Raw genomic sequence first — 14905 nt, forward strand, 5'->3', positions numbered from 1 at the left:
TCAATGTATATAATGTTTCATGGGATATTTACATAAACTTTCACATGGGTCTAACTCTGTTAGAAGTTCTCACCTTCTTCTTGCATCACCACTTAGCTACTTCAAATGCAGCAGTAGAAAGGAAGAGATCTTCTTTCCTTAACTTGCAGAAAGCACCAGAGGAACCTACAAATTCTAATGAAAGCTTTGGCCTGAATTCCCAGTTTTCACATAATCTTGTGATAGTTTTCTTTTTCAAGCTTGGCACTTCTCTAGCAAGGAAATGCTGAAGAGGATTGGTCAGTGGATATTTATGAAGTGCTTTGAAGTAAAATAGCACTCAGCATTCGTACTAGTAATTTCCAAGACTCTGTGCTAAGGTTTCAAGCCTTGAGAATACAATCCTTTAAAGCTAAGCAATTTCAGCTTCCACTTTTGTCAGTGGAAAGACCTGATTTTAAAAGCAGATTAACAGTTTTGTTAAAGAGAAATTGTCATCATTGGAGGCTGGGAAAGGACACATTTACAGTCCAATTTTAAAGGATCCTCTTTGTCTCTTTAGTGCTTGCTTATGATCCAACTGTACTAGTCAAAATTCACACCTAATTATGAAAAACAGATCAGTTTTCTAACCAGTCCACCAATGTTGGTCCTCTACTTTACGCCAACACCTTAGGGACCCAAAAAATGAGCCTTACAATAAGTTCCCTGGTCAGTGAAGAGATGTAAGTAACTCTGAAGGCCACCAAAGGAGAAAACAGGAGCACTCCTGCAGAGTACTTACCTCTCTTCGTTGACTACAGTAAGAACTTAGACACTTCCTTTAGTTGAACAAATTCATTTTGCAACTAATTTTTAAGCACAAATTAGGTAATAAAATTAAACAGGCTAAATTCTACTCTACAAGCAGAAACATCTCTAGAGGTTTCTCCAGGTTTTGTGAAAGGCAGTCAGCAATTACTAAGAGATTAAGAAACAGACCCTTGAAGATCCTTAAGACTGCTGCAGGAGGAGCTAGACCCTTTTTGTCCTTCACCTACTCACATTTATTCAATACTGCAATGTCTTTCCATTTGTATTCAAGAAATAATTCTTCTATTTCAAAAGAGAATAAATCCTTACAAAAACAGAGTTCAGTGGTCTCATTCTAAGAACTTTGTCAATAAAATTGGTGAGATTTTAAATATTCTTTCTCCCAGAATTACTGTGCCATTCCAATCTATATAACTGAAACTGATAAGGAGATAGCTTCAAAGGCAAGCATTATTTCAGTGTACAGTAGGCTTTATTAAGGCCTTTGGAGTGGAGATGGATTCCCATAAGATTTTCAGTGGGAAATCGGTGGGGGACTCCCACTGATATTTTGAAATTTTGGTGTGGGCCTCATCTGATCAAGCTTAGGTATCTAGAAAGTAGATGACAATATCTGATGTCCTGCATAGTCAGTGGAGAAGAACAGGCATAGAGAAAAATAGAACAGACAAATAAAACAGATCCAATAAATCACACCCTAAAAGTGTATCTTTCCTTCCGCTGACCCTAAAAGGACCTAAAGTCTCTCCTGCCAGGTCACAAAATGACTTCTATACCATAATTATCTAAGGTTAGGTGTGATGATACTACTGTGTATGGAGGTTTTCAATTACTTGTAAGGTAATTTACCATTGCCCGTGCATCTTCCTTGCGAAAATTTTCTCATATAGCCCATACCTCATATTTAACACTGTCAAACCTTACTAGACAAGTTCATTTTACCATTCGGAGCCAGGAGGTCTACCATGCTGGTTTTAAGACATCACACCCAGGTGCTCAAGAAACAACCCTGCATCGTCGTCTGTGTTTTATCTTATCTAGAGAAAAGACACAAAGAAGTGGATGGAGTTTCACTTCAAATGCAACCACGTTCTCCACTCTGTCCAACCTCTTGAAAAAATGTGTTCTTGTGAATGTATGAGCTTCACTTAAGAAATTAAGCACAGCCTCCGTGGATATACCAAAACAAGTGGAGATTGTGAAGTTTGAAGGGAAATCCTTGTATCAATACATGATACATATGTGAAAGGGAAATGCATTAAAATTACAAAACACAGAAACACAAAAGCTTACTGTGCAGTTATTTTGATATCTCCTATGTAGATAATTCTTAATATATATTTCTCTCTATATAAATCAATATATAAAAACCTTCTAAAAATGATTCCATGATGATTGCTATATTTTGATGAAGTGCAACCACTCAAATGTTATTTACATTATAATGACAATGAGGATTTCTTTGCAATATAGTCTATACCGTTATAGAAGATTTACAATATTCTGTGTCATTATCAAGGCAATATCCCATTAAAAAGCATAAAAGAAAGGGAGACTACTCTGAGAACCTCAAAACGAATGCTAAGCTAGACAGTTATTGCCAATATTTCCCACAACGTTCTGGCAGCAAAAGGAAGATAAAATCTGTGTCATATCATTTCATAGGAATGACATCTCCCAGATTTTTCTGAGGCTCTATAGAAGCTCTCTATTACACCCTCCAAGGAGCAAGTTGAATGAACCTAATCCAACTCCACTGAAATCAGAATCTGAGCTGTGGAAGAACATGATATGGACGGGAACATGGAAATCTCTAGGTATGTTTGTCCATAAGTCACAGCACTGGTAGCAGTGTACAGTGTGAAAGTGAACGTACTGAACAGGCCACCAATTTTTTCAGTAATACAAAAGAGACTTTTTCACATTTCCTCTCTCCCACATGTATGCAAGTAGAAGGCTAGGAATGCTGTCTAATGTACAAGGCAAGGCAAGAAACCACCTGCATGATTTTAAGAAGCACTACACCAGTATGTTGTCATATCCAGTATATTCATGTTTAAAAACATGGAGTGTTTGACCTTGAAATAAGCATACTTCTTTGTATGCATTGCAAATACACACACACATTAGGTATGTATATATGTGTAAACTAGCCTCTCAACAATTTAAAAAATTTTCCATGTGCAGACTCCCAAAAATTTCTAAAAGAGATCGTCATATAACTAACTAAAGACTACTGATGTTTGAGGATTGCTTTTCTTTCTTGCTTTTCACATAGAAGTTATTTTCATTAGAAGTCCATGTCTGTGGATCAAAACCACTGTACCAAAGCTTCACCTCCATGCCCCATTATGTTTAACATTGTTTAAAAAATTTACCAAGGAAGAAGTAAGCTGTGATATGTAAGTTCAGTTGGCATTAAAATGTTGAGGCGGAACAGTGGTAAAGATTTCTAAAACAAGACATGGGACCCAGAAATTCTTGATTCCTGACACAGCATCTATTTTTAACTGGGAAAATTCATCTTTTAGCTTTAAAATGTCAATTAATAAAAGGAAAAAAGAGAATAGTATCTACCTATTTACTTCAAGTATTGCAGTAATATTTAATTTTTACAAAACTAATCTCTATTGAAATGAACCATGTGATCATTTCTATTTAATTTCAGTATCACCTTTGAAGGGCAGAAGATGATTTTAGGTGCAATATACCTTTCTGTTTTCATGTCTTAGTCTTACCTTTTTGGATATTCCTTCTTATTCCTTTCTATTTCAAAACATGCCTGCATTATCAGACCACCCTAGTTCCAATTTGTCAGCAACCATTTTCTTGAACTAATTCTTCAAAAGTTTTCTACTTTTCTTCTTTTGAACACAGCTAGTTTTACCTTTTGCATGTACAAATATTCCCCTGGGGTTGCAAAATTGTTTGCTTTCATTTTTTAATTCTTTTAGTTCAGAAATTTCCACTGTCTTGATCCTAGTTCACTGATGATAGTCTTGAGTCCTAGAACCAACTTTTTATGTTCGTTTTATTTTTTCACAAGATATAGAGGGCTGGTCACCTATGTTTTTAAACAAATTACACTTGCTTTAAAAAATTACCTTCCTTCCAAACACAAATATTTGTGAAGAGTTATTCACCTCCTCCTTTTTGAAAAACTGCTGTGACATTGAAAATTTATCAAAGTGGTATGAAAACTTATAGACATTTATTGAAATTTGTCATTTAAAATGCTGACAACTTTTTGATTAAAAACAAATTAAAAATGCAAAAAAATACAAACAGTGAAAAAATGGGTTCTTTTCCAAACCCTTGAAAAGAATTCTGATAACTTTGTACGAATAAAGTTTTAAATGTTTTGACCAGCTGTAACCATATAATAATTAGGACTGCACATAGCACTGCAAATGGGAATTAGTAAAACCCTATTATAGCATTACAGAGAAATCTAAGAAGACATATGTATGGTTTTTAACATTTCCACAATCTTTACTGCTCTAGGTCACCAACCTAGTTTCATCTGATTGGTGTTTTTTAGGGGTATTACTGGCTAGATTTTGAATTTCAGACTAATATATATATACATACATATACATATATATATATATAATACCCTGCGGTAAATGTATTTAGATACAAATTTAAAAGTGAAAATTGTACCTGTAAGGTTATAATGACAAGCACAGTAATGGTATCCTAGAAATGTAAACAGGAGAAATGTTGACAGATGCCATTGATATTTCACAAGAAATCCAATAGATTCCTATCAGTCTGGCAGCTTCCAACTTGAAGAAAAGTCTTCCCAACTAAAAGTTTTTTTCTAAAAAAAAATCAAATATCAAGATTTTTTTTTCATTCTATGTTAAATATTTTCACCCTTTCCATGATTTGAATATGTGCATGTTACAAATGATTACCAATGATGGAACCATTTTATTTTGAGAAACAGAAATGTTAAAATTTTCATAAATGTTTTTTAGACTTTTCATTTCATTGCAAAGGAAGTTTTAACCTGAGTTCATATACACTTGTTTCCTCTTGTATTAACCACCCCAAAGTGCTACAGATGTATAGCTTTGTTAATATGTAAATAAGCATTAAATCAAGAACAGACAAGTTCCTGGGTTAATATTCGAGAGAAATGGTGATCATATTGGTCCCATCACATTTAGATAATATTAACCATCTTTATTTTGATTCTCTACTTCAGAAGTAGCTCATGTCTTTATGTGGACAAACAACACATAAACAGAAGAGGAATATTTATTTCTTCCAAAAGCACCAATATTTGGAAGCTTGAATGCCTTAAAGCCATAGCACTTTATTCTCTGAAACAGAAATGGAAATGGAGAGAGATTGAAAGTCCCACCTGATCTCATTTCTAACACTGCACGCTTTTGGCTAAGGGATTCTCCTCCACTCTGTGAAATGGTTTGCCTCTGCTACCCCATACTTCAGGCACTATTTGAAGTAGTTGAGTCCTGCCACAAGGAAAAACTTCTCCAGGAAAAGTTCAGAGTCCAGCACGGCAATGTGGGCTGCCCGGCCAATCAATGTGTTGGCGGTGTTTGGCAGAGCATGGAACACGTTGTGTCTGATCAAAGTGCAGTCCTTCGCCCCAATCAAAGGCTGGAGCAAGTTGTTAATCATTTCTGCATAAACAGGACCTGCAAAAGATTTTAAATGTCACACCTACATGCCAAAGCTGCCAGATCCCCTCTTTCCTTCCAGTATCATTTAATTACAGACACAAAGAGAAGGAAAATGGAAAAAAAATAACAAAATGCAAGTGAAAGCAGTTTGTTTCAATGGTTTGCCATGTACCAGCATGTTATTAATGTAATGGAGCCATTGGCGACACAGAGAAATCTAGTGAAGCTGCTAACATGAAGAGTGGGACATGCCTCAGCATTTAGTCCCATTTCTCCTGAGGTGGAAAGAAACATTCATTTCCTCCAGGGGAAGAGGGCTGGATTCATACTGCCTGTGAAGCTGAATGCAAAAGGGTCAGGCAAGATATAAGTTTTTTGTTTGTTTGTTTTTTCCTGGGTATTCTAATGCAGGAAGAACATCATGCCTTTCTGCAGATAGTTCAGAAGTTTATAGGGCAACAGCAGCAGCCCAGGAAACTTGTACTCATGAATGTAGATCTGGCTTCTACTAGGCCAAAGATGTCCCTGAGAAAAAAACACCTGAAGAAAGAGTTAGAAAACTGCTTTTCAATTCATGTCTTAGGTAAGAAAGAAAGAGCTGTGTGAAGGCAACCATGTTGACCCTTGGTCAGCCGAGAGAAGAGATCAATGCCTCCTGCTTTTGCTTCCCCTCTTGAGGAAATTGTAATCTTCAATGAAGTCACCCCTCAGCCTTCTCGTCTCAAAGCTGAACAAAACAAGAGACCTCAGCCACGTCTTGCCCTGTAGGCCCTACCCCATCTTTGCTGCCCTCCTTTGGACACTTCCCAATAATTTTATATCCTTTCTAAATTGCGGCTCCCAAAACTGCACACGGTACTCAGGGTAAGGCCACACCAACACAGAGTAGAGTGGGGCTTCCCTCGACTAGCTACCAATGTTGTGCTTGATGCACCCTAGGGTACAGTTGGCCCTTTTGGCTGCCAGGGCACACTGCTGGCTCATATTGAACTTGCTGTTGACCAAAATACCCAGATCCCTTTCTGCAGTACTGCTCTCCAGCCTCCTGTCCCCCTGCCTGTACATATAGACAGGGCTGCCCCTTCCCGGGTGCAGAATGGGGCCCTTGCTCTTGTTAAACTTCATATGTTTGGTGATTGTCTAGCTCTAATTTGTTGAGGTCTCTCTGAAAGGCCTCTCTACCCTCAAGGGAGTCAACAACTTCTCCCAGTTTGGTATCTGCAAACTTACTCAAAACACCTTTAAGTCCTACATCCAAGTCATTTACAAAAATATTGAAGAGAACTGGCCCTAAAACGGAGCTTTGGGGAACCCCACTAGGGACTGGCTGCCAGCTTCCAAGGACAACCTCCATTTCTACTTAACTATGTGTCTGAAACAGGTATAAAATTACACTGAACATTTTTTCTGGAAGTGATATCAAACTGAAACCATGAAACATTTTATAAGAGAGGGAGACTGCAAAAAACAAAGGCAATATTTGGAACAATGCACAGACTGAATTCACAGGAAAACTAGGCCTCTGATGGCATGAGTCCTGATGTGCTTTGCAGATTTTATTACAAACCAGTATGATTTTACATCTCTCAAATTACCTGGCAATCATCCAAATACTACTGAAAACAATGGGAAAACCCGTTGACTTTGGATGTGCTGAAGGAGATTTTGTTATGTGAGACAATACTAATAATTCAGTACACTAAAGAGAAACATTGTTAGGAACTAGTTCTATTATCTCCACATTTTAAAAAATTAATTAGGGAGGGAAGAGCAGTAAGAAATCTTTGATTACAACCTGATTGAAATTTATTTTCATCAAAGAGCATCTTTGAAATCTTTTCTTGATTTCAGTCATTTCCTGTAGGAATAGAACACTTTCTTCCTTATCAAATAAGCGTTTGAGTTTTCATCATACTGATGAAAAACCCTTCTGATGCAATGGCCTCAGTTACATAAAAACACAGTTTCTCAATAGCTTTGTAAATACAGAATGGATCTTAAACATACCTGTGTGTCTGTCCTTAAGAGCATTTTTGCACATTTCTATTCTTGCTGAATGGAAGGGTACATATCTGTCTTGGGGTGAGGCCACTAACACAACATTTTTAAAGTACTGAAGGCCTGCGGCAAACAAATTCATTAAATGCATTTATCACAATGATGAACAGCACAATCATATTCATGGTGAAATGCACTTTAAAATCTATAGTGAAAAACAAATGAAGAATTATTAAAACATACAGCACAAACTTAGAAATATTCACAAGAATAGCATAAAAACATTGCTGCTGCTTCTATGAACTATTTGTTACTTATCAATGCTCGTACAAGTTAATCGTGTATCAACAACAATAACAACAAAGAAAAAGAGAGAACTGACTCCATTTCAAAGAGTAAATGATTAAAAACTTAATCTTGCAAATATTTATGCCTGTAAACATTGCAAACACATGTACAGGCTCACTGCAGTCCATGGGTGTACTTGCATGAGTAAATGTTCACAGAATTGGGGATCACATTCAAAAAAAATAATACAGGTAATAAGTAAAATAGCAAATAAAATATATAGAGAGAAGGAGAAGAGAAATCAGCTTCACCGCTATGATGTCATACTATTACATCAGTGTGCAAGGAGCCTTGGGATCCAGTCCCTGCATCCAGCAGTCCTTGGATAAATACACACTGATGGTACATGGACTGGAAACCAGGAATTCTCCCTCTTCCCTGGAAGTAATGGGGCCACCATTCGCTATGAAAAGACTCCTGCTACTTACTCTGTCTGAGATCTCTTGAACTCTAGATCACCCACATTCAGCAGAAGAGTAGGAGAATGGATACAGATAATCTACACTACCAGCTCAGAGATTATTCTGCACATGGGAATGCTGTAGGTTTGACCTTTATCCTTCCCTCCCTCTTGCAGAAAAGAGACCCAGAACAAAGTCCTTTGCTTTCTAGATCTTAACAGAAAAGTCGACCATCACCACCACAAGGAAGAGCCCTGATAGCTGCCTCTACTAAGCCTGGCTGAAGCCATCATTTTCTTCCTGTGTAATCAAACCAATTGTGTTTGTGACTTCTCTGAGGTACAAGGTAGAAGAGGCATCAATGAGTTTTAACATAAGTAAAATCTTATGTGAAGAGACTTAGTAGGGAGTCATTTTTTTCTTCCGAGACAAGCACAAACAGCATTTAATGAAATTGAATAGTGGAAGTGATTTCTACTTTAAGAAAGTCAGAAATTGCTGGAGGCTCAAAGAGATATCTAGGAGAGCAGGCAAAACACTGCACCTTTGTAGGTGCTCTCAACCAAATGTGTCCCTTTGTAGGTGCTCTCACCACTTTTGGGAGCAGAGTGCTAAAGTAAGGGCACCTCAATTCTGACTCATTGTGCTAGCTCATACATTTTAATATAGAACTTTATAATTCCAGATCTTTCTCCTAAGCATCTACCTGGATCATTTTAATTTACAGGCAACCTTTTTGATACTTAACTTTCTGCTTTTACAGAGACATCACCTTCATTTACAGTCTGCTAGATCTCCAGTCTATCAAGCTAACAGGCAACAAGTCACTTTAGCTCACAGCATACACTTAGGAATTCTTGGCTTGGGAAGGAACAATGCAAGCTTCCTGTGTAGAACCAATTTTATTTGAACATGACAGTCTTAAAGCAAACATCTCACTGTGCTCCATAAAAATGGGAGCTAGAGAAACAAAGGAAAATTCAAATAAGGAAATTTAAATAATGTCAAGATATAGCATCTTCCTGTTATTGATTAGGTCATGTATTGTGGTCAGAAAATTATGGAACAGCTCTATGTCTGTCAGACCAAGTATTAAGTTGTACCTGTATTAAGATAGTCTTTGTTTCCTATCAGCAACATAGCAGAGTGAGAGAAAAAAATAATAAATATCAAGTAGTGACTCTGTGAGTGCATACTTAGCACTAGTTTGCTTACGCACAATATTAAAAATAACTCTTAGAAGAAAACATTTGTCTGAACAGAAGGATTATGCTTGCTTTCTTTTCTTAGGGAAAGTCTGATTTATTTCATTTATTCATAACAGACCAAGGAAGTGGTAAAATGATGTAGGCATCATTTTTACAGCGTAAGGCCATACATCTCTCTCTGTAGTACAGAGGTGCCACAATAGACATGAATAAAATTTGCTCTTCATCTCACAGCACCATATTTCCTAGAGACAAGAGATGTTAAACTTAAAAAAATATTAAAAAAGGAAAAACGGTTTGCATCTAGTAACATAAATTAAGTTATGTTGGCCTGTCAAGAATAGTATTTCTTACTTGAAGAATACAAAATTAGGTGCATATTTATTACAGCATGTAGGTCTTATTGGGTATTAACTGTTTGGCAACTACATCCACTGGTAAATGGTGCAGATAAAAGGCAGATAAAACAGTTATTAGACAGGGCAGACTTTCTTGAAAGCAAGAACATTTAAAGAAAGATCAATAATGAAATGCAGATTTTCTTTACTCCCTGGAGGACAAAGTAATCTAGTACAATCCTTTGGAATATCCCCCAACATTTACAACATTAAGCCCTACTCACCTGTTTTTTGGCTGAGCTGGTAGAGGAAACACTTGCGTAAATCTGCGTTGTCCCTGAAGGTCAATTGCAAAAGTGACCCTGATTTTTTCAACTTCTGCATGAGCCACAGACCTGGAATAAAATTGGTGTATATTTTTAGACTTTTTGCTGATTATCAAACTAGGGGATTGAAGTTATGTGCCTATAATAATAAACTTGAAGAGATTACAGTAAGGTTAGCACTGTAACTCAGTGTAAGTCTGTTTCTTCTTGTATTGTTAATAAACAAAGAGAAAAGTCTAAGGGTCTCTCTGGATTATCCAGTGTCATGGTAACATAAACAGTCAGGAAGGGTGAACATTAGGCCATTCATTTCCGATAGTACTGTAAGTGTTTTCTTCAGCCTTGGAGATGCCTCTCTTTATTGGCAGTATAAAGAGAAATGAAAGAACACAGTGGAAGCAAGGTCATCTCTTGCTGCTCCACGCCCCTGGATTTTCCACAATGCTGGATCATGTAGTAGGCCCTGAAAGCCTCTCTCATTGCTATTTTCTCTGAGCCTGAAGTCTTCAACAAATATTTGCCACAGCTATAGTGTATGTGTCACGTTGTCACAATTTACTGCTACCTCTACATGTTGCGCTCTCATATACTCTGCCATGGGCTGCAGTAAGTCATAGCTTTCCCATTTAATTCTTACCTGTGCTAACCAAAGTACTATTGTTGTAAAGTGTTCCCAGGTGAGGTCCAGAGAGGGACAGGAAGGTATGTAACTTGTTGAGGTAATAGCGAAACCTGGGGCGAGTTAGTACAGATCGGATGATGACATTACCGAGGGAATGTCCAATAAAACTGTTAGGAAAAACAGAATTATATTAACACAAAAGCCATCTGTATGTTATTTAAATTAAATGTAAAAGCAGCAAAAATTGCTCTCGAGAGGACTCCATCAGAGCTTTCAGTATCATCCTTTAGTTATCATTTTACATTTTGTTCAGCCTACTGGACACTCTTCGATCTATAACACGTAAAAATTCAGCTCACTGACTTTGACTCAGGACCCTTTGAAAAAGCTAATTTCACAGAATGATGATGATGGCCAAAAATAGTTACAGACAATTAACTATCAGAATGCTTACCTTATTCGAGATATGGAGAGGTTATACAATTGAATATGCTGAATAATTTCATCCAACAATCGGTCAGTCATTGTATCAAAATCAGCAAAAGTATCAGTCTGGTGTAAAAAGGATTGAGTAGGTGAATTAAAATATATTGCTTTTATTGAAGTATACATATATCATAGACTAATGTTATTTTCAAAGTAAACTGCAAGCACAAAAGTGATAACTAGTCCAAATTTTCTTTATACTTGCTCAATGGGGGAGGATTTTTCTCAGTTGCTTAGTCCTCTCAAAATCGAAGCTCTTTGAAAACAGCCATAAAGTTTCATTTTCAGATTATTATCAAAATTATTTCAACTAACTTTGCAAATTTATTCAAGCCAAGTATTTTCTTTCTCATACAGCTTTAACAGTAACAACACTCGTCAGTATCAGTCTTACGGCTCTCAGTATAGACCATGTGGAAATTCATTGTCTTTGCTGAGCTCCCACATAAGATAAAGCAAAATCTTTTGTCACGGAGCTTCTCTGACTCTATATTGTGCCTTTTAGCTTCAGGAATATAACCCGGGCATTCAATATAGGACAAGAGTTACCTTGTGCTTCCTTTGTAGGGCATGGAAATAGGGCCCTCTAGATGACAGTATTTTAAGGGGATTAAATTACCTTCTGTGGTTGCTTCTGTTTCTCTAGTGACTGTGCCTCTAACTTAGGCATAATTGGATAAATCTGGGCCTACAGTTTATTAATAGTAAGATTAACAGTGTCAGACTGAGTGAGTTCAGAGTCAAAAGTAAGATCTTAAAACAGCCTGACTTGACAGTGTTGAGAACTGCTTAGCCTCTCTAGGCACCATAGTCTGCACATGGAAGAAAAGCTTTTGATATTTAGGATTTAATGGATTAGTATAATAAAATAGTTTACAGCTTTATACACTACATATAGGTGATGTTGACACTACAGACACAATCACAAAATTATTAGGCCATCTTAATTAAATGCCATGTGTTTGTTATTCAGGAATATCAGTAAGAGAATGACTGCCAGAGAGGGACTTAAACAATGTTGTTTGCAACAGTAATGGCAGTTTTGATACAATAAAACTAATAATATATTGTCCATTCTGTACAATTATAGGCAGATCTTATTCAGAACCGTGTCATTTGGCACTCCAACAAGACTCTAAATCAAATTTGTAACTAATCAGATGCCACAAAAACAATCATCAAATGTTGGAACAGCTATTCAGAGCAAACATATCTAGTAATTAATGCTTTTGTGACACAACCCATCTTGCTAATTGCAGCTCTTGCAAAGGAAAACGAGCATATTCACTTTGCAACACTGCCTTAAAATAAATGTTCTCATATACTACAAACAGTCCAATAACCTCTTGCCTGCTTGTTTAGCCTGCATTGATAATTAACAATTTCCTCTTAGGCTCATTATCCCAAATCTTTCAGGTTGTTTAAAAGTGGAACAATACCAGCCTGAGCATTAACCACAAACAAAACACATCAAATGTCATATTTCACCTGGTTATACCTCCATTCTTCAGTATGAAGTCTTCTGACTGAGCTTGTCAAATATATTACAGATGAGTGCATAAAAATGTGGCTTGAATTTTCTTCTTTAAAGCAAACTTCAGCTAAATGACTGATTTCATGGATCGTTTTCAATGTGGTTCCCAGAGCAGGGAAAAAAGGGTGACAGGATGTTTTAAAGCATCCAAACATTCATCAAAAGACATCGGTCCTGTACCAGTGCTATGTGAACTTGCACACATTTCCATACTATAGGAGGACTGAAAGTTTCCATTATGGGTTCAATATAATAGCAAATAGAGATGTTGTAAGAGCTGATCCTTTCAGCCTTGGAAAACATCAGGAGAAACTTTGATGCAAGTCTGGTCTCCTCATTATTTCCATCTTGCTCACATTAACCATGAAGGTCCACTTCTGGCAGAGATGTACACTGGAAGGTGGCAAGTTCACAGACTAAAAACAACTGGCCATTTCAAAATATAAAAGCTATTGAACAAAGAAGAGAGTTTTGACTCTAGTTTCTCAGCTGCTCGTAAATCAGAATAATGTTTTTGACTGGGCACTGGAAATCCTTATCTTTTGCATAAAGGTGTCATAAATATGGGTTCATTGCGAAGCAGAGCATAGAATTCATTTCTGGTGTTCTGCCTAGGCTAGCAATGAATTGTTCTGGAAGACATTTCTTTATCATTCAAGAAAATAAATCTCACAAGCATTGCAACAGGAGAAACAATAGCTGATGCATCAAAAGCAACTGACAACACCTTCTGGATATTTCACATCCTCCAGAGAATTTAACATTACTAAACCTGCCGCTTTCTGTCGGTGTTGCGTTGTACAGCATCCAAAAGGCAGAGGCACCCGGCTGCTAAGTTTGCAAACTGACAGGATAAATCAATTTGGTTTCTCTAAGGTTTAGCCCTGTAAGTAATAATATAATTGTCTTTGAGTTCAATGCAAGGAATCTTTCCTGGTGTGTTTGAGTACCCCATCACCTCAGAGAGGATCAGGAACAGGCCTTTGAACTAAATCCTACATCAAATTCCCTAAATTCCCCAGTGCTTTTGCTTCAACCAGCTTGTGAAAGAGCCTTACTGAAGGTTCTTTTTTAGCAATGGCAACAGCTTGTAGGAGATCTAAACGAAGACAGAAATTAGCTCTACACTACCTGATTTCGTTCAGACATTAGGAAGTCCAGTTTTCCACCAGGGAGTCCCAGTTCTATAAAAGTCTTTACCAGCCGTAGATCTGCACTGTTACCTGGAAACAGATGGCACTTTATAAGACACAATTCAACAGAAAAAAAAAATATATATATATATATATATAAATTCAATTTAATAAATTTGTCCTCTTATAAACCTTGGCACCAGGGAGCTCTTGCTAAATGCTTCTAAGACAGCTCACCACACCATATGATAATTCACTGAAACAGCAGGAGAGCAAGAATACCCACAACATGTGCAAGGAGGGCTGGACCTCACATCCTGCTGCTGGGCACTGCATGAACTCTATAAAAAGTGGGAGGAGAAGGCAAAGATCAGGCCCAGAATTACTCTGTCCCTTATTTGCTGAACAATGTCAGAACAAAGACAAGGGGTCACCAAAAGATTGACATCTGTCCTTTTCCCTTTGCAGCTGGTGACACCCCCAGGAGACATTGCAGCCCTGCTGGGAACTTTGGCACATGTGCCTGGGGGATAAGGATGTGCCTTCATATGCACAGCAGCCTGCCTCTCTTTATTCACAATTAAACCTGGTGCTGAAATGCTGTCAGTCTTGTAATATTTTACAAGACTTGCAGGGGGGTTGGAAATAGATGATCTTCAAGGTCCTTTCCAACCCTAGCCATTCTATGATTCTATGATTCTGGGAGATGAACAAAATGCCCCAACTCCATATTAGGTAAATTCCAAGGTATTCTGAATTATTTATCTGGAAAAGGATGTACCTCCTCTTCATAAGAAACATATCACCGTCACTGCTATATTGGATGGCAATGGTCCTTGCACAAGCCAAGGAGAATTTCACACTTTTCTGAGGCTCTGCCCCTCCTTCTCCATAGTCTCGAGGTTAATGCTTTCACCTTCCCCATTGAACCAACAGCTTATCAAGAGAAGTTTCAAATTTAATATATCTGTTTTCTGCTTAGAAAGCATGTATTTAAAATATTTCAGGCCAGGCTTCCTTTGTAGTGAATATTGATTTCTATTTTCCCACATTCTAAATCCAGC

The 14905-nt window shown here is 37.3% G+C and overlaps 1 protein-coding gene across 9 annotated transcripts in view; it reads right to left on the bottom strand.

The window, feature by feature from the left end:
* Positions 1-5040: 5040 nt before the first annotated feature.
* FAM135B (family with sequence similarity 135 member B) overlaps positions 5041-14905 on the bottom strand; it is a 204799-nt gene continuing 194934 nt past the window's right edge. For 8 of the 9 annotated variants that reach the window (XM_066990771.1, XM_066990767.1, XM_048049378.2 and 5 more), the window contains 6 exons: positions 13840-13931; positions 11143-11240; positions 10704-10855; positions 10025-10135; positions 7455-7568; positions 5041-5462 (listed from right to left, as the gene is read on the bottom strand). In XM_066990771.1, the coding sequence (XP_066846872.1) occupies positions 5257-5462; positions 7455-7568; positions 10025-10135; positions 10704-10855; positions 11143-11240; positions 13840-13931 (773 nt within the window). In that variant the 3' untranslated portion in view covers positions 5041-5256. Of the gene's footprint in view, positions 5463-7454; positions 7651-10024; positions 10136-10703; positions 10856-11142; positions 11241-13839; positions 13932-14905 lie in introns of all 9 variants that reach the window. The other variant, XR_010828841.1, reaches the window with a different exon arrangement.

Source organism: Anser cygnoides, chromosome 2, assembly GCF_040182565.1.
Source record: "Anser cygnoides isolate HZ-2024a breed goose chromosome 2, Taihu_goose_T2T_genome, whole genome shotgun sequence".
In the NCBI taxonomy this organism is placed as follows: domain Eukaryota; kingdom Metazoa; phylum Chordata; class Aves; order Anseriformes; family Anatidae; genus Anser; species Anser cygnoides.